This window comes from Lonchura striata, chromosome 6 (genome assembly GCF_046129695.1).
Source record: "Lonchura striata isolate bLonStr1 chromosome 6, bLonStr1.mat, whole genome shotgun sequence".
Classification (NCBI taxonomy): Eukaryota; Metazoa; Chordata; class Aves; order Passeriformes; family Estrildidae; genus Lonchura; species Lonchura striata.
Genome location: NC_134608.1, coordinates 15,755,748 through 15,778,836, shown reverse-complemented (window position 1 = coordinate 15,778,836; position 23,089 = coordinate 15,755,748). Strand labels below are relative to the sequence as shown.

At 40.1% G+C, this 23,089-nt stretch overlaps 1 protein-coding gene across 1 annotated transcript in view; it reads right to left on the bottom strand.

Annotated features, from left to right (window-relative positions):
• The window catches only part of ITPK1 (inositol-tetrakisphosphate 1-kinase), a 138,979-nt gene that overhangs the window by 104,041 nt on the left and 11,849 nt on the right, over positions 1–23,089 (bottom strand). Inside the window, exon 3 of the mRNA XM_021541319.2 lies at positions 3,734–3,758. Within this exon, the coding sequence (XP_021396994.1) occupies positions 3,734–3,758 (25 nt within the window). The remainder of the gene's footprint in view (positions 1–3,733; positions 3,759–23,089) is intronic.

Sequence of the window (23,089 nt, the reverse complement as noted above, 5' to 3'; positions counted from 1 at the left end):
AGTTTAAGCATTTTCTGGCAAGTCATCCCAATGCCAGCACAAGAGCTGTTCTGCCTCAGCCTTGTCAGCTGCTGCCTGCCTAGCAACTGCCTCCAGGCCATGGCAGATGGGCTTTGGTCATGTCTGTCACCTGTTCAGGGCATCTCTACCCTCCTCTGGCCACCAGCTCAAGCCACACCAGCTGAGCAGGCAGCTGCAAAGGGTGGGAAGAGCTGGTAAGAAAGGAGAAGGTATGGAAAAGCCACAGGAACCACAAGAGCATTTCATTCAGAACACTTTAAATGCAGCCCAAAGATTAAACACAGCGGAATTGGTGCTGCCTTTCACTGGAAGAGAGCCAGCAACCCCAGCCCTGCTGACCACCTTTAATTGCTCTTGCCTTCATGCACACACAACAGCACAAACTAATGGCCCCGCACCCCTTCCCAGACAGTTGCAGCTGAAATTCCTGCAGCACAGGTTTGCAGCACAAACCCTAACAGCACTGGGGCTGGTACTGCAACAGGTTCCCTGGGAGAAGTGGGACACATCCTTCATTCTCTCCTCCTGTAAAACTGGAACAAGAGTTCTTCTTTACCTTATGGGGTATGAACAAGTAAGCACCCCAATTCAAAAAGCACCCTGATACTCAAGTGATCCCTGCTTAAAAAAAAAACGCAAATGCCCCATAATAAGGTGAAAGATGCAGCACAGTATTCTGTTAAGACCCCATCTTGAAAAGCTAGTGAATTGCTTTTTTGGTTTTTTCTTTGTAATATAACACTGGTTTGCAGCTGCCCCACTGACTTGGATTTCAGATGCAGAAAGCAAATCTAGATTCAAAATATTGCCAGATTTTAAGTATGCTTCTACTCAGAGTTCTGCCATGCCCACCGGAAAAACAGAAATGAGCTAATCGTATTCAGGCTCCCAAATGTTTGGGTGCAGGCTCAGACTCATACTGTCTTTGGAAAGTTCATAACCTCAAAGCTTTTTATTTAATTAATCTACTGTGCCATCTTCTAAGCCAGCAAGCTTGACGGATGTTACTCAATTGTACTACATAAAGTTGCACATTTCAGCTCTTGTACCTGGAGTTCACAGTGAATTCTTTTTATGTTAGAAATCAATCAGTATTTCTTAAAAACCCCAATTATTTATCACCACACAAGTTGAGAGGTTTTCTGTTTGTTTTCAATGTGATGCTTTAATTAAGTCCTCCTGCTAGATAAAGGAGAACACCTGCTTAGCATCCCACTGCCCATCCTGTTCTTGCTTTATTTCTCTTTGGAGGATGTGCATGTTTCCCCACTCAATAAAAATAAAAAGCTGGAACCACTCTCTCTGCTGAAAGTGGAAGTCTGAGAGAAGACAAAAGACAAAACCTGAACACAAGTCATGAAATGTTAATTGCCCTCTAGCAGCAGCTGACTGAATCTGTACAGCACAATTAGCTCTAAGAAAGCAATATAAAAGAATTTAATCTGTCTAGTGAAAGAAGAGAGGACTATCCTAAATCCTCCCTGCAGGAAAGAAACAGCAGTCACACAGGTGCTTATTTGAAGACTACCAAGACTTCCCTTTAGTAGTAGAAAATCCTTTCCTGCTCCTGTGAAACATCTTTGGAAAAGAACAATCTGCTGTATCACAGAAGTCAGCACATACCAGTCCCTCGTGCTTTGCTCTCTAGAAGCCAGTAACTAAACCTTACCTTCCAACTCAAAACTTCTTCCTGGAAAGCAAGTGTACTTCAGAAAAATTCTGAATTTATGTAAAGAAGAAATTAGGTAAACATCCTGTGTATCTTGGGTTTTGATTTATGTGCTTACTGTCAGATCTAAGAGCGGGTTTCTCTCTATCAGGATAGGTTCTTTAAAGGAAAAGGGGAAGCAAATCAAAGAAATGCTGCTGCTTGACACAGGGAAGACAATATCCCTCTGCCAAATAAACCTTGTGCACCAGATGGACACCAAGACAATCCTTCATCTAGAAGCAGGGCTAGGGGGATCAATCATGCAAGGGCCCCCAAGCAAAGATTTTAGCAATAAGGGGTGAAGCAAGAGCCCATTTCTGATACTTTCCCTACTGGCTGAAGCACATGCATCAGGATATATGAAGCAACATGCAAGTGATAGGCAAAGGGTGACCACACACTTCTATCCATCCTGTTCCAGCAGAGCAGCAGACACCAGAGATTGAGATATGCCTTTGGGGCACAAATATCCAGTACAGATTAGCGTGACATCTCAACCATGCTGTTGAATTTGAAACCATAAAGTGTTTTTATGGGGACAAAGTCCTGTCTAATTCTGTCCAAATGTTTCCCAAAATGCTTTTAAATAAATACCTTCCAATAATTCTGTGTCTGATGACTAGCCATTAAGCTACATAAACCAGTAGAAGCACAGTAACTTTAATTCATGAGGTAAAATGGAATCTCCCTCTGCTCAACTAAGGGATGCCTCACTGAATTAATCTCATATGAACCCTTTCCTGCATAAATGTACAGTGCAAGGCACATATAATAAATGCAGGCAGTGGATTGTAATACACTGAGGTATTAATAAAATAATAATGTCCCCTAGACAGTGACACAAATACAGGCTAGCTTACTCCCTGTACTTCTGATCAAGCTGTGCTTTGTAAATGCTGGTTTGTTTTTATCAGTCTGGTAACGCCATTATCAAAATTGATGAAAGAAACTGCCCCTTAGCTCTGAGCAATAGTAAGTACAGGAAAGGAAGCTGATGCTGTAGAGCTGAAATGTTAAATACAGCCAGTAAAGTAAATACCCTTTGTCCTTCTAACACAATGGAGTTCTCAGATGACCACCCATAACTGAAAGACATACTCTCCATTTTAACTAAGTCTTTTCTGACAGTAGATTCTTTTAAATAACATGGCCTGATTTTTCAATTTATTTTTTGTTAAGTGCTTTTCTCCTGCTCCCTGCTGGTGTTGAGAAGTACCTTCCACATGGACTTCACAGCAACCTTAATTACCCATGGTTAACACACCATTTTCCTCCTCTCTCCTGTCACCTCTTTTGAGGCAGTGAGAAACTCAACACTTCAGAGTTTAAAATGAGCACCGGGTAAGTATCAGCAAGAGTGAAACCTATGACATAAAGCTCTTCTAAGTGCACAAAATAAGCCAGAAAAGAGCATGCTTCCCCTTCATCTTTTAGGGCTTATAGTGCTCTATGTTACAGCTGACATGTAACATAATTCTTTTCACAAGCTGACACCATCCTTTAAGTAACATCTTATGTGAAATATGACCATTCTGACCTGGGAAAGAACAAATGTAGCCAACACCTGAATTTATCTGTAGATGGGCCACAACTTGAAAGCACTTTAGTATCATTTCACTTCTCACTGGGTTACAAGAACATTCCATCTGCCAAAGCTTTTTCTTCTCAAAGGGCAGATCCTGTTTCTGTTAATTGTATTCAGAGAATGCAATTAAAAGAGTAACATCACCTAATCAACTATCAGAACTTATTAATTGACAGACACAAGAAAAGCCTAACTGCATTCCCACTTTCACTAGGGCACCTATTAAGCTGGACTGCATGTGGGCTGAACATGCTTCATAAAAGGGGAATCCTGTCTTTCCAAAAGCAGTACCTGTCATAAAGAACTGAATGGAAAGAAAAATCATTAAGCCCACGTAAGCCCACGTCATACTGGCATCCAAATGACAGCATTTAAAATCAGTAAGCCTTCTTTACAAGTATAGAGCTTTTACTCACCTGCACTACTTCTACGCCTCTTTTCCTGAAAAAAAGGAAGAAAAAAAAAGGAGAGGTTAGTTTTGGAAATGTAGGGAAAATGTATAAACAAAAACTAATGGAAAAGCACTGCTTCATAGTAGAATGCAAACAATAAAAATCTGCACTAATAAACTGATTCAAATTCAGGAAAGCACTTGTTCAGTTTCATTCCCTGTCTAGGAAGCACTTTGGCAGATTCTGAATCATGTCCCTAGAAGTAACCCAAGATGAATACTAAGCAGCTGCAGCACTAGGACTGATGCTCACTGTCAGGTGGGCACAGCTAGGAAGTAGCTGATATTAAGGAGGGAGCATCTCAGTTTTAATTAGATCTTGCTTTTTATTTCTCATCTGCCCTCAGAGTGTGCAAATTGCACTAAAGCATATTCTGCATGCTTGACAGATCTTTTCTTCTGAACCAAGGATACATGTATAAATGTCAAGGAGAATGAACTCAGCATCTGCAGCTATTCATCTTCTTATTTACAGCCTTATTCTACCTCCATCATTTTGGTACACAGGATGCTATCATCCTGCAGGTCAAAGACCTGCAGTCAGTCTGATTCCTTCAAGAGCACAGCTCAAATATTTGGGGCTTATCAGAAAGGACTAAGCCTTTGGCCATATGAAGAATCGTTCCAGTGACCCTGAATCTGCAGGAATGAGAGACTGTGAATTATACACCAAAATGCTGAGAACTGCAATTGGTAGAGCCAACTTAGGCAGATCTGTAGAGACAGTTGTCTACTCTGATGGTATAAGAACTGAGATTCAGGTACATGCAGTCAGACAATGCTCAGTCACTGCCTTTGACAAGTTATCAAGCAAAACAAACCATTTCTGCACTAGGCTTGAGAGCAGAACTGAATCCCTGGCACGAAGCCCAGCCACTCCTGCTCCATGCCCTCCTCCCAATACATGCACACTCGTTAAGTAAGTTAGAATCTTCACACTTGGAAGACATAGGAAATTTAACTTAAAAATTAAAAGCCTCAGCGAGCACAAGACAGGAATCACTCTTCCTTGTTCCCACTAGCCCCATATGTGAAAACCAAAGCCCCTTTTTTGGGGAGGTCATAGAACAGGACTGCCCAATTCTGCCCTCAGTGCTTTTCTTTCTAAGAGTGTCTGTGTTGTTGTCCATAGTCACAAATGCTGCACACTGCTGAATACACAATGGCTCCTCCAGTTTTCCACCCAATACAGTAGGTCTTTCTTTTGGGAGGCCATTACAAGGATGCCCAAAGGGACAGGCGATCAATCAGCATCTATGACACAAATTGCCCCCTCTTCTACTTTACCAGTCTGGAGTCTCTCTGGCCTAGAAGCAGCATTCAATGCACAGACACAGAAGAGAGCCTGTTGTGAGAGCTCAGTAAGAAAATAAAAGAAAAAATGAAACCAAGCACCTCTTGCAAAGAATTTCAAAGCCCTCTTGAAGATAACAGAAGCTGTAAGTAGTGGGTGATTAATTTACTGCCATTACGGTGTGGGAAGCACTACTGTAGATCATCACCTGAAGCTGACCAGATGCATTCCAACTCTGTGGTGAGAAGAAAATATGAATCTTGTAGAGAAAGAGTTAATAGCCAAATTGTTGAAACTATGATTTTCACAGAGCTAAGCAAAAAAATGGGAAAATTAGGTGGGGAATGCTATTTCGTAAATTAGGGCAGCAGACTACTCAGAAGCATTCCAAGTATTGTAAGCTAAAACTTAAAATAATCAACCATTTTTGCTGTGTGCCCTGCAGTAAACAAAACAACTCAAAACTACCATGGAAATATACCAAGCTTCAGACAAAACTGCACCACAGTCCCTGGAAGGACAGTGACTGATGGCAAAAACTGCATTTCTTATTATGCCTACATACACACCAAATAAGCTTTATTCTGCTTTGAGGAAGATAAATATTTGTGAGCTGGGTGCCAAACCCATTTGAGAGAGAATCAGTCCAAGTGGTTTCTGCAGTCCCCCCAAAATGAACTTTGCAAATTTTCTGGGACTTAATGAAACCAACTGCACTGTCCCTGCAGAAAGGAAAAAGCCAGAACAGCGAACAGGCAGGGAAAGAAGGGGTGCCTCCTCTTAGATACAATGCCACATATGCTTAAATAGGTACAGGAAGAAGGAAGCAATTACAAAAGCTGGCTTGTAGGCTGGTCTTCCCCTTTTCAGAGGGGAGCAGGATGTCATTTTCGTTACCTGAAATATGAGAACCTTTTCTACTTAAACCCAGGGGACAAGAAACCATAGAAGCATTTTGAGGACTAGTTAATTTGGGGAAAAAATCATCTACCAAAATATCATTATTTGAAAATAAATTATATTAAAAACAAGAAGCAACCAAACAACCAGAATGTCAAGCCACCATGCACCTCAGTTCTGTTATTGGCTGATTCTCTGCCCAGAAGATTTCCTAAGCCAGTGACTTCAGGCTTTTCAGCCAGGCAGGTCACAGCAGCAGGCTCAGGGCAGCAAGATATCCCTTATGCAACCAAGCATGCAATACCATCTAACCACACAAACTGCCTTACGTCACCTGGGAAAGGGTTTAGGGTCAGGCATGGAAGAAAAGCTGATCCTATGCACAAGAAACTCCAGGACCTTCAAAAAACAGAGTAAACAGAGAATGAGGCAGACTGTGGGCCTTAATTCTCCAACAAGGGGTTGCCTGTGCAGGACACACAATGGAGACAAGACAGCTGCTGAATGAACTGTGCTGGGAGTCCAACAGAGCCATGGACCAGTTACCATTTCTTCCTATGTGCTTTAAAAAGCCAGTAAGAAAAACACCTCCTACAACTCTCATGTACATTCTTTTGTTGCTTTAGCAGAAGACAGGCAGGGAGGGCATGAATGACAGGACAGGATGGGTGACTATTTCACCTGGTGTGCTGACCACTATTCTTGTGTCCCTCATGGTGTTGTCCATGACTTTCTAGCTCCCCATGCAGTCTCAAAGTGAGCCACTGCCTGCCAGGGGAAGGGCTCCCATTCCCAGCTGGCGTAGCTGCCTCCTGACAAATCTCTCTTTCTGAGGAGAAAAGAAAGGTCATTATTAGCTGTATTTCCCTTCTGCCTCCAAAGAGGCAACTCAGCTGTGTCAAAGAGAGACTGTGTCTGTCTACTTTCATTGAATAGACACTTGAAAAATGGTCAGTTCTAAACTTCATTCCCAGAGGTTGCTAATTTTAAAATACATTTAATTTCAAAAATCATCTACACACTGCAACATTTACAGGAAAACCAGAAACATTTAAGTAACTTCTGCATTAGTCTGCAATAACAAATAAACCCCAAAAGCTTGTTCCAACTTATTAGTTCTATACCTGAATCCAGTTAATAACTCTAGTGGATTCCTGTATGCAATAGCAATTAAAATAATTACCATGCTAGTTGACTTCATGTTTAAGTTGGACTGATGTATGGATTTAAAGAAGAATTCAACATTGAGTTACTAAAAGCACATTAATCAATGTCTTGAAATTGATGTTTTACCACAGCCTCAAACTATGTAGAATAGCTGGGTTTTGGGGTTGGGATTTGTTTTTTTTAAATACTCAAAGTAAACAGGAACTGGACTAATTCCCCACAGCATCTAGGACCTAAATATCATAGTGAATGATAGTTAAAAGAGAAAAAATTACTATCAGGTTGTATATCATAGTCATTATTAAATTAAGCAAATTGTTTTTCCTACATGGTCTGAGTGACAGATTGAAAAATGCCAAATGGAATTTACAATTTCAAAAGTAAAAGCCAGTCTTTCTATCATACATGCAGTGAAGTTAATTTTCTCAGATATTACTTAGAAAATTTCCCATGTAAAGAAGGAGCAAATAATATAATAATAATAAGAAGAATATATTGCTTTAATATTAAAAATCGTGTTTTCACAGAAAAGCAATACACTGGCATCAAAGGAAGCTTACAAATATTAATTCATCAGAGCAAAAACCTGTAGCCACTAAGACCTTCCACCACACTGAAAACCAGCCAATACTGGACAGCCACAAGCCTTGTAGACAGCCCATTTCCCCTGCTGGCATAGAGGCAAGGTCAGCTCAACTGCCTTAGATTTTCCATCAGCAGAATACTCTGCAATTTTTTTAAATTAAAGATTCATGACAATCTTTGCTTTTATTACTTTTCAGCACTGATGGATTCCACCTTATTATCTATCAGGGAAGCAACCAAGCAGCAACTCCAATATTGGGGTGCTCGCTGTCCAGGGGCTCTGACTCATAGCCGCAGCCATCAGTGCACATGGATTTATTTCAAGGCATCTGAAACATGACAAGACTCAGCTGTAACAGGGAGACCTTTTGTGGTTTGGTTTTTTGTACACAGATTATAAAGTAGGCAATCAGTTATTTTTACCAATTTATATCCAACTACACTTACCTTTTAACAAGCTTTTCCCCACTAATCTGTATTCTGGAAAGTTTTATGTCTGAAATGGATCAAAAGTTGGCATTTGGGGGAAGGAGTTCTCAATTTCCTCAGTCTGTAAAGCATCACAGATGCAAAGAAGAATGGCAATAGAGTGCATCTTTACAGTCTGGTAGGTACAGCTAATGTAGCACAGGAGAGAAAACATCTCACAAACTCTAAGTGCTCTTTAGGTGGGCTGAAAAAACCCCATTTGGGCTGTCATGGAAGACCCTTCAAGTAGAATAAACTCCACAGAAGGTAGTCACATATGTGCATTTCTTCCTTGTTTGTATAAACAGGGAATGGACCAAGCAATAGGAGCCCTCATGCATCAGACTCTACAACGCCATAAGCGATTTTCACACCACCACCCCATTCACACATGACATTTGGTAGAACTATCTGATATTCTTCACTGCTTCAAAGCATTATATCATCCCATTTACAGCCATAAAAATGCTTCTTAAGAGTGCTGTATCAGAACAAAGTGCCCTGAAAGGGACTACAAAATAAGAGAGGATCTTGGTAGAGCAGAAGCAGCATGGCTCTAGTATTCACCTGCAATGCCATAAATTCCCACTACAGCACATACAAACACTCACCAGCATTTTGCAGCAAAGATACAGCTGGAAACCCACTAACCCTTTATCCTGAAAGAGCAATGACAAAGAGAAGCATCCAACATTAATGCTTCAGACATTCAAGCAGAAGGGTGGAAAAAGCCATGAAAGAAAGAAAACAGGCACTGCAAGCAGTAACTAAAGGAAATAAACTGCCTTTAGTCACCAAATATTAAGACAAAATTTAAGTCTGTTTAATTACAGACTTACACATTACAGGGGTCCTAATTTCAGCACTAAAAAAAAAAAAATCAGTGTGGAAATAAAATTTGTCTATCCCAAGTTATAAAAACCAAAAAGACAGTAAATACAAACTCAAAAGAATCTGTTTTCTTTTTATACTAGGCATTTAAGATGGATCAGTGCTGCTGAGCTCTGCCAGACTCTTTTCTTGGAACTAGTGACCCCAGGTTCTGGGAGCCTCTACTTGCTACTTTCCCAGCAAGGATAGAAAACCTTTAACCACAGTCTTTTGAGAGGAAAAAAAAAAAACCAAAAAAACAAACTGAAAAATCATCAGTGGGAAGAAGGAGCAATTAACAGCTGCAGAGAAAAATTATTAAAGGCAATGGGTTATTCATCCTACCAGACATTCAGATGGATTTAGTACCTGATGACAATTATAAGCAATTGGGCAGGGTTCAGCCTTTAGCCATAGGCTTACCCTACCAGACATTATCAGATCCAGTTCCCAGCTATGGCAAGCAGATACACCATGTGATCTCTTTGCTACCTTATTAAAAACCACCTTCAAACCAAGCTGTTTTGGAACTATATTTTCATTACAAGACATTAATTTCCCAAAGGTCAGAGTCCTCCAAATTTGCAGGCTAAATTGCTCTAGCACCATCCTTTGGCTTCAATAAACTGCTTGCTTCCTTAAATGCTGCAAAGAGCACACACATCCTCTCAGCTCCCAGTTCCCTTTGTCTCCTCATGACCCCAGCCACCCCAATGTTAATATGACCCTTAATATGCAGAAAGCAAACACATGACCCATCCCTTTCAAAGTCTTTCTAAGGTCACAAGACATCAGTGATAGCTCAAAGAGACCTGAGAAGAGGCAGCAGAATCACGAGGCAGAAGACAATATCCCTTGCAGGGACAGACATGGTAATCATCTTTATATATAAAAAACCCTTGCTGCAGAACTACTAGAGGCTTCTAGAAACATATGAGCATGGTGCATATGTTTCTATGACTGGAGAGTTGGAATGGGGGATTCCAGCTGTTTAGAAAGGACAGCCAAGGGAGTCAGCCTCTGTAATTCAATAAGCAGCTGGAGTGCAAGGAGCTGTGCCTGGGAATGGATGAGGAGCACACTGAGAGCTTATGGGTCAGGACAGGTGACACAGACCTCCTGACCAGGGAGACCAAGCAGATGAAGCCCTGTGTAGACAGATAGAACAGCCTCACATTCAAAACACCTGAAGCTCACAGGGGACTTCCCAGCAAGACCATGGAATAGCTCCTCCTAGAAACTATACTAAGACTCTTGGCAAATACAGAGTGACTGGAGACAGCTAGCATTGTGCCTTCCAGATTTCATGGCTAAAGGAAGAGCAACCGATGTCATCAACCTGGACTTATACAAAGCATTTGACACTGTCCCACATGACATATTCATCTCTAAACTAGAGATGTGCCTTGATGTTCTGAGAAGCTTCAGCTGCTCTCATCTTCAGTGCACAAAGACCACCAGTTTAGTATGGCCAGTGAGACGAGGCTCTGCTGGGCCCCAGGCTGGTACTGCAGGCTCTCCAGATCTCCTGCACACCACAAGGCAAAACAAATGCACACCTCCACTCTGCTAAAGCCAATGGGTACAGAGAGAAAGGCATGTCTACTGAGCCAGCTTTCATCTAGAAAGGGCTTTTAATCTACTAACTCTGAAACCAAAGGCTGTATATCTTCTGCAACCTTACAAGACTTTGGCAAACAGCCTTGAATAAACGTTTTGGGAGTTTTTATAGAGGCCAGACACCCACTGAGACATGCATGAAAAATGTGCAATATGCAAAATTTTTTTTCATTTCTTGGATCTCAAAAAGAGTGGGCATTTTTTTTGGCAGAAGTTACAGACGTATTTAAGTTCAGCAACTTGCCATGCAAAAATGACTATTCATCTCCAGCCAGGCTTCAAGTAAGATATATAGGTGTCTGGGGCTTTTTTCTTTATGCAAAAAAGAAAAAAAAAAAAAACTCATTACACAAACAAGAGAAAGTTAGCATGTCTGCACAATGAAGAAACCTGATGGCAACTCCTTTTTTCCTCTCCATAAGAGACTGTGTTTTGGCACTGTACAAGTCAGACACCAAGCCTGCCTTAAGTTTCATCACCTTTGAAATCCTTGTGATTTCTTGTCTTTTACACTCACCAAGTGACCACTGTTTGCATATGCAAGGAACAAATTTTCCTCTATGGAACTGGAATCAGCCATAGATTCATAGAAATAACCAATAACAGGAGCCTATGCAGGGAAGTTACTGTGGCCAGATAAATGCACTGGCACAAATAACAATAAGGTTAAAAGGACATCCATGCTAAGATTTAGCACTCCTAGAAAGCTTTTCCCTTCCAACTCTGCATCAGTTCAGGCTCACATAACTTAGTCAGCCCCTGTTTTGTTTATTCATTTGAGATGCATTTCAAGCTTTAGCCTTTATTTCGGGGCATTTATGAATACAGCTGTTATTTTTAAAAGGACAGGCTGGTTAAGCTCCAAATAAAAAACTGGTTAAAAGCAATTAATCTGTATTTTGCTATGCAGCTTCCCCAAACACTATATGAACCATATCAGTGGAAAAGAGACAAGCACTTAGAATCTGAGAAGTGCACTTCTGCAGTCTGGTATTCTGTTTAGGAGGGAAATGATGTTCAGCAGAAAATGCATAGTGCAAATTAAAGAAATGTGAATTGAATTGCTTTTCTCCATTTGAACAGATACAAATGCCAATACCAATAATTGGTATTTTCCTCCACTGTAATTGATTTGTCTGCTCAATTTTACATCAACATAAATCAAAGAAAAATGATGTTACTTTATTTGGAAACCTCACTAGACAGGTCCACAATAAAATGAAAGCTTGGCTTCCAACAAGTGATGATCATACTGTTTTGAAAATATTCCCACATGTGGCCAACTTCCCTGAGAAGCAATAGGATAGAACATTTGACAGTGCTGCAGTGAATGTTCTTCATGGTATGCACATGATCCTGCAAATGAAATAAAATTTCTGCAACATGCAATATTTGAGTATGGTCCTTACAAGAAAAAGTATCTAAATGAAGAGACAGCAATTTAATAAATGTTCTTTATTATAAAGCATACAGAATAATTTCAATAGCTAATGTGAAAATTGGGGTGGGGATCAAAAAGAATAAATAAAAAAACCCAACACACACATCCTGAGCAAAAGCATTCGGGTAAGAGAGCAATTTTCCACTCATCTCATTGGATAGGGCTGCATTTTGAGGAGTTGGAAATCCAACATATAGAAGAAGGTAGTACTGCCAACTTCTTAATACCAAGGCAATATAGACCATGAAGATTCACAGAAATGCACCAAAAGCTTTGAGCAGGGATAGGCATAGGATTGTTATGTACAGGATCAGCCAAGGTCAGAAAGTACAAACTTGAAGTTAGATTAGGGATCAGACAGTGAGATGAAAAGTTGCCCTTGTTTACCACAGTTTCTGCACCTGAAAAGCACAACATAGTATCTTCAAGGAATCTCCAACCTAGCTGGTGAAAATTCCATCGTGGTGACTAGACCACTTCAGAGAAGCACATCTATGTATGTGCTACCAATACACGTATTTTATTGTGCATTTTATCTACTCTAGATTACATTGAAGTTTGCTGTTAGAAAAATATTAAAATTCTCTTATTTCTTTCAGTCTATAGGGTTCTTGGTTTAAGCATATGGATAGGTTTGTCAGAACACCCATTTTCTTGTTTGCTTCAGTGGATTGTTAACAGTGCAGTAAGAGGAAAAAACCCAACCCTCTGATAAATCATAAAACACAAATACTGCCTGGTTTTTATCCAAGCTGTTAGAAAAAACATACATCTGTCTGAAAGGTGAAGTGAACGATAAAGACAGAAGTTCAACACAAATCCTGTTTGCTTGCAAGAAATTTAGAGCATGCCATCTCTGAGAACTAAACATTCTTTTTCTGATCAGCTTCAGCCCTTCTGCAGGCATGACTTTTGCCCAAGAGGACCCTTGAGAGCTCTGCCACGAGCCAATACCCACAGCACGTGCCTTGCTGTCTCCACATCCCTGACCTTCCATGGCACAAGTTGCTGCTCCTCTGTCTCACACTGATGTTGGGGGTACACACAAACACACAGGGCCCTCTAATTAATCCTGGCCTTGCTTTTTTCCCTTGACTTAGCCTAGACAGTTACACCCATCATTTCCATCAGTGACTGAACACACATGTTTTGAGATGACAACTTTCCCAAATTTGGCCAGGGCATGCAGGAGCTGATATACAGCCCCACAAATACTATTACATTTTCTAGCCAGACTCTGCTTTAACCCAGATTCAGATCTGCTGGGAGATCTGCTACACCCCATAACTGGGAGAGCCAGACAATTTCTTGGGCCTCCTCAGATTTTCTAGAAGCTGCCTCAAGAAACTAATCCTACCTCATACCTGAGCTCTGTTACTCATATCCTACTTCTCCCTCTCAGAAAAAAAGCCTTAGGCCAACAGTTCAGCTGCATCTTTTACATTTGCTTCCCTTTATGGACTTCTCTAGATTCTCTGGCACCTGCCCCTCCCCACTAGAAGACTGCTGTGATCGCAACACGCCAATGTTTAGAAGATAACCTAAATTCTTCTTACAGGAAAAGGAAAGCTGCATTTCTATTCTAATCCACCAAATTACCATTGTCCTTATCACTTAGGGGGTGGACATATAAACAGCTGATCCAGCTTTTGAGAGGGATTTGGAGAGGCAGTCACAAAGGCACAGTAGCAGTTAGCAGTTTTTCTCTGGGTTATATTTGTTCATCTCTGCCCTGAAACTCACCCTTCAATCCCAGTAATTGGCAACAACTAATTAGAAGGAAAAATACAAGCAGTTTATTAAATGTTTGATTACATGTTTGATTACACATGATCACAGAAGCAATCTCCCTTGGACAAGCATAGTCATTTTCTCTTGCTCACTTCTTTTGTTTGTAGACACAAGAGATAAGCATTGTGGAGATGCTATTGTACCACAGGGATTTGAAGCCTATAGGTGACTGTGCAACACAAGGCAAGGAGAAGCTGCCCACTCCTCTCTCTCTTGTTTCAGACCGATTTCCACACTGGTCTTTATTGGATGCACACTGCTGCACCCCATGTTCTCTCTCCAGGGTTTTCACATTCAACAGTGTTATATACAGGATCAGCTCAAAGATACTGCCAGAATTACAGCATAGGTTAATTGGAGATACAATGAGCATAAAGGAAAAGGACTTGTTACAACTTTTAAACTGTTGTAATTCCAAAACATATACAAGAACTTGAAAAATCACTACACATAAAAATCTGCATTAAATAACAGCTTCTAATGATGTCAAAAATTCTAAATGTCTTGGTTTTGAACTATAAGTAATGACTTTATTTCATCATATTTGCTGTTACTTGTTATCAAGTAACAGTTAATTAAAATTACTGAACTAGATTTATACTACTAAAATTTGCAAATGTACACATTTACCTCCAAATCTCTTAGTAAATAAAAAAATGCTCAGAATATTTTCATGAATTCTTGTTTGTGAGGACAAAAGAAAATCCTTGAACAAGTGCCTGATTTTACACTCTACTAGCACATCTATCTGCAACAGCAGGATTTCTTACACCATGAAGTCTTTTTCCCTGGCAGCATGTTTCACAGCTCCTTGCACATCAGATCCCCACAGTCAGCTGTGTTTCATGGTGAAGGAGGCTGCTCCACACCCAGCTTTACATAACACCCTTGCACGCAGCCAGCCTTGCTGACTTCACTCTTGCACTGGGTGGGTATTATCTGCCCAGATGCCCTGGCAGGGTTTTGTGCTTGGTCAGCACACAGTCCAAGGTGCCCAATACACAGGCATCACTTTAAATAAGGGCAAAAGCTAATCCAATTTAGCAAAAAAAAAATTTCTCTTCAAAATCATCCCAGTTGACCATAATATTGTCATGATGGCTATAAATAAGAATCAAAACCTTGCAAAAGTTGCATTTAAGAGACTGCAAACTGTCATATTATTTGGACCACTCCTTCACATCTCAATGAAGCACTAATTATCTTCTTTTGTTTCCAGATATTTTTTTTTTTTAACTGCCAGGATACTTAGATTTTTGCAATAATAATTTGAACATCTGCATTTTTCCCTCCATCTGAATTCTAGCATTAACATCCACGTTGCATTCCTCCAGCCTGGCCTGCAGGTCTCCACACCACTGCCCCAAGGCAGACAGCAGCCAAACATCCCCCAATCCCACAAACAGCACTCAGACCTGGAAGGCTGCAGACCAGGCAGCACAGCTGACAATAGCCCACCAGGGCAGTCCAACAGCACCATAGCCAGCCTTCATTTTGCAGCAGGACCCTCTCTCAGGACCTGGCTTTAAGACAAGACCACCTCCAGTGTAAAGCACTAAAGTGCAAATTTTCCAAGCTGACAAAAGCACTGACCTACATATGGGTCAGACATAATACCTACAGCTCCAATTACTAATTTCCAATGGGAAAGCCAAGTGCTCCAGGGCACTTTTAAACCACAGACCCTGCTTACAGAGGTGCACTACAGCTTCATTTATGTCCCCATCTTCAGCATATTCAGTCAGAAGTGGCACTGGAAAAAACATCATTTATTTATGATTCCACTCTTTTCATATTGTAGTGTTCTCCATAGAAAAATCCTAGTAAAGTCAGACCTAGACTTTTTACAGAAAACTTTCCCTGGTGAATATTAACTTCTCTACTCACATCACTACTGAAAAAAAAAAAAAAAAAAAAAAAAAAGAAAAGTCTACAGACAAACAATTGGGAAATGAAAGAAAAGAATGTAAAACAGCATTTTTGGCCATTTAAGGCTATGAACTGAGAAAGAATAAATAAGCCTTTATGTGAAAACAAAACAGAATTTTAATATTGTTAAAAGTAGGAATATTTCTCTTTTTCAAGTAATTCTCTGTAAAATATGCCACAATAAATAAGGCCCTAACCCACAAAGTCTTGCATCCTATCTTATATAAACTGCTTACAGATGATTCCAAAGACAACCTGTGTGCTACACTTGCCATTAAATTTCTCCCTCTGCTCATACACAAGAGAGAACTGGAGGGAACATAACACCAATGAGCAAATTTCTTTCAATTTCTTGAAAGTTTACCACTTCCTCAATACTAGGCTTGCTCAAGAACTAATGTCTCTATTTACCTACAGCCATGCAGTTCTTGTGCTGTAACTTAATGGCACCAAGCCAAACATCACTTGTCTTGCACCTTTCTAGTAGTGTAAGTAGGCACGGCATGCTTAAGCTGTCAAGTACCAAACACCTCCCCTGATGATGAACATGCTCACAAAATACAAGCAACAGAAGCTGTGGATGTGAAGCTTGCCATTGCAGACACTTCACACACATAACAGGAGTTTGCATTTCTTCTATAAACCCAAACAAAAATGTATTTTTAAAAAGCTAAAGTTAGAATCCAGTTTTTCAGTGGAGACATTTTACATGAAATGGATTTTAAAACTGTAGCCTCTGAGCAGGATGTACAGAGTCCCATCAGTGTCTCAATCAAAACCCATTTCAGGGACTGTAACCCCTGTCTCTCAAGCTGTCCCTCACTTTACTGATGGTGCTGTTTACTCTCTCACCCACCTCACTGCTCTCACCTGGATCACACCAAGGCTTCCACTAGCTGCATCCCACAGGCTCAACAGTTACCCTGGCTCTGTCTGCATGTCCTTCCAAAGGCCCACCTATCCTGTAACTCCACACAAAAGGAAGGAACTCCTCTTGAGTCCTTCCTGTTCATCCTGCAGTATCCACTACCTTCATTTACTGTTACTTGAAACCCTGACTGTGACACCTGTGCATTCTGGGACCCAAAGACAGCCTAAAGAGTTCTCAGCCTTCACAGCCCCTGCCTGGGAGGGCACTGCAATACTGCAACCACCCCTGCTGCTCTCTCACACCAGTGATACAAGACAAGGTGGCAGCTGTGGTGCTGTCCTTTCTATCCTCCACAGCATGGTGGTCTTGGGGGAAAGAGAAAAACACCTGCCAGGGACCATCATACCTTTCACACCCAAAGCAACCAGCAGTTGACTTGAACACCAGTGAAAATTTTGGACATTGCCATAAACTGGTACCTGCATAGCAACAATGATCCTGAATTTCATCACTTTTGCTCAAACAACAGTTGGATTAGCTGGACATTTGGCCAGGACCATCACCAAGTACTCTGTCCAGAATGGAAACTGCTCTAGCAGCCCTTTACCACTTACCACACAGCTGCAGAATAGACAAATCACACATACAATCACAGCATCAATTAGGGCCTCTGAGATCAAGTCCAACCTATGACTGAAGACCACCGTGTCAAGCAGACCATGACAGCAAGTGCCATGTCCAATATTTCCTTAAAGACCTCCAGGGATGATGACTCCACTACCTTCCTGGGCAGCCCACTGCAGTATCTAATCACCATTTCTGTGAAGAATTTCTTCCTAATGCCTAATTTAAACTTCTCCTCACACCCAGTCACAGCTTTGCTTAATATAATTTCTTCAACACAAGTGCGACCATACAGAAATTCTCCCAAAGGATTTACAAAGCCAAAAGGAAAATGACCACATTTAAATCTCCTCCTTGAAAAAAAAAAAAAAAAAACCACCAAAAAAATACAAACAAAACCTCACAAAAACCCAATTAACAAATGACAAAAAAAATCGTACCTTAGAGAAGCAAGAGAGTGACCAGAGATGCATTCTCCAACAGATCAACAACATGGGGAATCTATGGCATGCTGCCAGTCTGAGTATAAAATAAGAATACATGCAGAAATAATCTCCTTTCCCTGATGCAAACATGCAGTTTCAGAAGCCAGTACTTGTCCACAAATAATCCATAAAATCATTGCAAAAAGAAAATAGTCTCACAATCAGGACAACCCAACAACATGAACTTTCTTCAAAAGAATTAGAAAGGAGCACCCCAACTTAAGTAAATGCATAATCCTTGTATTGGATCATAAAGGGTGCTCAGACCAGCTCAGAGCATCACAGCAGGTAGCCCACTCCGATTGCCATATCCATCTTCTTTCCTAGATATGGCTCACAGCTGTCCATTTGAAAAGCAGCCAGGAGAGGAGGCACAGGGCCTTGTAGTCTATAAGGGTTTCATTTTGGTTTCACATTTTATTCCTTCCCCTGAGAGCACTCCTTGAAACCTTCACATATCCAGAGAATTACCTAAACACACTGTGTTCTGCAGACACAGTTTTCAGTCCTACCAACATACAAGAGTTCACCCTGCAATACTGACCTTCTTCTAAAGCAAATTAACTGACCCCTTTTTTCCACTTGGGAGTGTTTAGATTACACTGCTCCATTGTCACTGTTAGGATGGGATCTGAGGCCAGAGGTTCACACAGCTACATTCTCACCTGTAAAGGAAGACTGAAACACTGGGGTGTGCTGCTTGCTGGTTATTGGAAAGAGGTATGGCGCTATTTCTCAAACATCATTTCAGAAGATGCATCAAATTATCCTATATTTCAGAAAATAACTGTGCAGTCTTCAAATCTCCTAGGAGATCCAGGCCTCATTTAGAAGAGAAAAAATAGTTTCTTGGTACAATGGTGAACAGCAGCTTCTTTTAGGAAAAAAAATAGCTGTAGACCATACCTATCGTTTAATTTTAAATAAGCATGACAAAACTAAGCTGTTACCATGGCTGATACAACCCTCAAGTAGCCAATCATTTGAGCCTTTCAGATGTTTAATACAAGTAAAACTGTGTAGAATAAACACAGAGGAGTGCAGACTTCCTGAAGAGCTAGTCCCAGTAAAAAATATACAGATGTGAAAAAAAATTAATAACTTCTAATAACTCTTTTTTTTTTTTTTTTTTTAGTTCACAGCTAAGTTATATAGCACCTTCACAGATAAGCTGCTATAAGAAGAATAAAAGACTCCTGCTTTGGGGGATTTTTTTTTCCAAATTTCCTGTGCTAGGTAAACCTTCCCATTAGCCTCAGCAGGTTTATGTTCAAGCTCAAATTTATTTGCTTCCAAAGTGTCCATTTTCCTGTGCACGTTTCATGTGCACTTGAAAAATGGCAGCTGCTTGCTCTACAGAATCTTGGAACTTGGGCAGCCACACAAGAAGTATAGCAATACGTAAGCAAGAAAACAATCCTTATCACTATCATTGTCTCTTCTGCGTTGGATTGGTATATAGCCTCCTGACTCCTTGTCTCCTCTCTGTTTTTCAAACCATGGTTTTATTTTCACCACAAATTAAAATTACTAAGTTAGGAAAGTCAATGCAAGAAGCTGAAATCTTAGCTTGGCAAAAATGAGTTACTTACTCTGCATATGAACTGAAAACATTCATAAGCTAAATATGTCTGGAAAACAGCAGTTGAATGAACTAAAATTCTTAAAACATCTTTGTCCCCTCAACAACTAGGTCCAATGATATTTCTTTATAGAAATCAATGAGAAGGAGACAAATTTTAACATCTTTATTTTTTAATTTTAAACCATGTGTTGGAATAGCTAAATGTGAATCAAGAGCTGCTGAAAAACAACAAGATGTAGTAATACACACATTGGCTTGTCTTTGAGATCCAATGATCTATGAGCAATGCACATGAAATGTTCAGCCGCTGAACAGCATTCAAACATTTTTGTATTATTTCAGACAAGTAGAAAAAGTAGATTAGAAAATTCACTAATTTACTTAAATTACATTAAAGCCTACTACCGAGCCAAAAGCCAACCCTGTTCTGGCTGCCAGGCCTGTGTCTGATTCAAGGGTCTTCAGTCTCTTGCATAGAAGAATATTCCTGGATCTGCAAACTCCCTGTACAACCCCCATCCTAGGGAATACATGGAAGACATCAAGATTTAAACACATTTCAATTGTTCCCAGCTCATCTATATATATCTAGCACTCTGCTCATATTTCAGAACTATCCAGGCAGCATGCTTCAAAAACTCTTCATAGTCAAACTACATATTTACAGTACAGCAAAAAAAAGTCATCTCTCCAATTTTTTGGGGATTGGCCTTGAAGAAATACCTCCAAGTTCCTGTAGCCATCCAATACCAACAACAGCCATTTAAAATAAATAATTTAATTTCCTTAAGTGTTGGACAGGGGGAAAAAAGCCAAGGAAAAAAAAAATCACTTTCAAAGACCTAAAAAGAATGAGAAAAAGTTAACCTTTTAATAGTTTTTATTTTATCTAAAGGAAGTCAAGTTTTACTGAAAGAGAACCTTCATCCCTGCTCTTATGGAAAACTCAACAATTACCCTCTGAAAGCCAAAGTAGCTGCTGAAAACAGCCCCGCAGAGACGTTACTGTTTCAACGACCAAAAGGTATTAAACCAGAAACATTCTCCAGCACAAGCCTTTCACTGTAATATTTACAGCACTGCTAGGCTGCTCCATTCTGCCTGGATCAGCCCTAAACAACTGGCAACCTGCTTCCAGTTAAAGGGAGATGCAACTGGGACATTTCACATGGACCATGCACATTTTCAGAAACAAACATTTTATGTCTCAGGTCTCACCACCAGAAGCAAGTGTGCTAAAAAGTGTATTCTGCCAGGGAGCTTTCACACCCACATATCCGTCAACATAAGAAAAGGTGACAACAGCACTAACAAGCAACAAGAAACTCAAATACTACACTTGGTCCTACAAAAACAAATATCAAATTACACTAGCAGTTACTTCCCTGGGCCAAGTAGGCATTTAGCATACTTTCAATGGCATCATGGTTGCATGTTTTAATTACTACCTACCACATTTTTGATTCTTGGCCATCAATTGTTGTTATCAAGCTATGACATCTTCTAAGTGCCTGCTGTCAGAAGCTATGGTACAAGGCAAGAATAAGACAGTGAAAGAAATCCATGTGGTGATCCAGGTTTGCCATCAAATTTGTGCCAACAGGAACAAATTCAATTTCCATTCCATTCCAAGTCTCTCAGGCTTTCCATTAAAAAAAAAAAATATGAACACCAGCTCAGAATATCCAGTTCCCAAGGAATCCAACTACAGAGATTACTAATAGCTTCAGAGGGAGCTGGATTAGCCCAAGATCTACAAACATGATGTGTTCTCACCAAGGTCAAAGAAACTCAACACCTTAAAAAGTAGGAGTTTTTCTGAATCTCAGCCTAATTCATATGCAAGGATTACTTTTTCAGAAATAAGCACTTGCACAAAGCACTTTTACACCATCTAATTTGTCTAAGGAGCAAGATTTAGAGATCTTGATCTTACACATCAGGAAACAGCTTTGCAACAGAAGAAATCTTTGGTAAAGCGGTCTTAGAATAAATCACTTTGTTTCCAAAGTCTTGCCCAAGCTACGAACCAAGCATTTTAATTAAGGCCTCCTAATTGCAGTTAGTGTAATTTGGGGTAGGGGGCAGGGAAGAAACATGCTTTTCCTCAGTCTGGTAATACCAAAGTGACTTGAAAAACACACATTAGCTGTAGTAAATGTTCTAACCATGTTCTGCGATTTCAAAAACATTTCCCTTTTGAAGAAAATTCCCAGTATCTGTTTCTACAGAACTTTTTGACAATGACGAACAGGAGAAACTAGGAACCAGGGAAAACTTGAGAAGTTATTTGTTAACATGGGAACAGACAGCATGTCAGACTGAAGGTCTAACCTATTCTGCCTCTGGCTGTTCTTTCTGTCTACAGCCAAAGACACAAAAGAAACATCCCAAAATACTGTTTTTCTTCAGTGATTTTCTTGCAAGCAGAGCTACACTGTTTCATTACTACTGCAAAAATACTAAAGGAAAACCTGCCAAAAAGGAAAAAGATTAAGCATTACATTTTAATAGATTATTCAGGACAAACTATGGATCAAATTACAGCACAAAAATATTGTACCAACCCCAACCCAAACAATACCTATTGTGAGCCAAAATGCAGCCCTTCACTGATCACGGAACCACTGAACAGAGTAGCACAAAAATGAGGGAAGACTTTTACTACTAGAGGTGGTGGTCAGCACAGCACACCTAGAAGTGATAGTCTCTGCAATTATAATTCTCTGCTATGCACTTGAGATTATTTTACATAGAGAAGAAGCCAGAACTCCCCAATGACGCTATGCCTTGCTCATTCCATCACTTATCACTCCTTACATTGTGGGCTCCACTCCTATTTGACTCAAATGAGCACTTACATCCCACCAGTCTCTTACAAATATTCACAATTAAAACACAGCAGTTGACCAGCACCAATCAAGCAAAGTCTTCTCTACTCTCCAGAGCCTTCTCAGGGAGACATGAGCTATATGCTAAAGATCTAAGTGGTTTGATTACAATACCCAGAAGCAATGACAACCTGTCAGATACTTAAAGATCTAAGAGAGCCTTTAAATTACATTAGACCAGACAATACCAAGATCCACTATTTTTACTGAAAAAAGCAAGTTCTGATCCACAAGAATGCTCTACCGTGAGATGCAATACTAGCTGAAAATGGGCAATCCATCACTAGCAAGCAACAAAAGTGATGAAGATCAATGCCCTATAGCATACATACAGAATAAAGCTAGTCACATTGCACTAAAAAAGGAATCAGAAAGGAAACTAGCTAGAGAGTTCTTGAAACTAAGCTAGCCCCAAACAAAAGTAATTTAGACTGGTGCATGCCTGTGACCAAAGATTTTTTTAGTCTACTGAATAATAGAAAAAAAAAAAAAAAACAGAAACCAAAATCTGAAGCACGCATCCTCCCAGATGCTGCAAACTGAGGGCCTAAAATAGCATTCGAAAGAGAAAGAAAAACAAAATGCAGTTTCAATCTCCTATCTAGTAGCAAGCTGGTACTTTGTATTTAAAGTGTGTTAAAATTTTGGTTCAGGAAAAAGGTCAAAAAAAATCTACTCTTTTCAAAATTCACTTCGAGCTTGTCAAAGTCCCTGGACTTCAACATTTCTTGAGGCAGGAGGAAAGGTTACACCAAAACATCAAGCCACTAAGTCAAAAAATGTAACCCCATCCGGTGCTT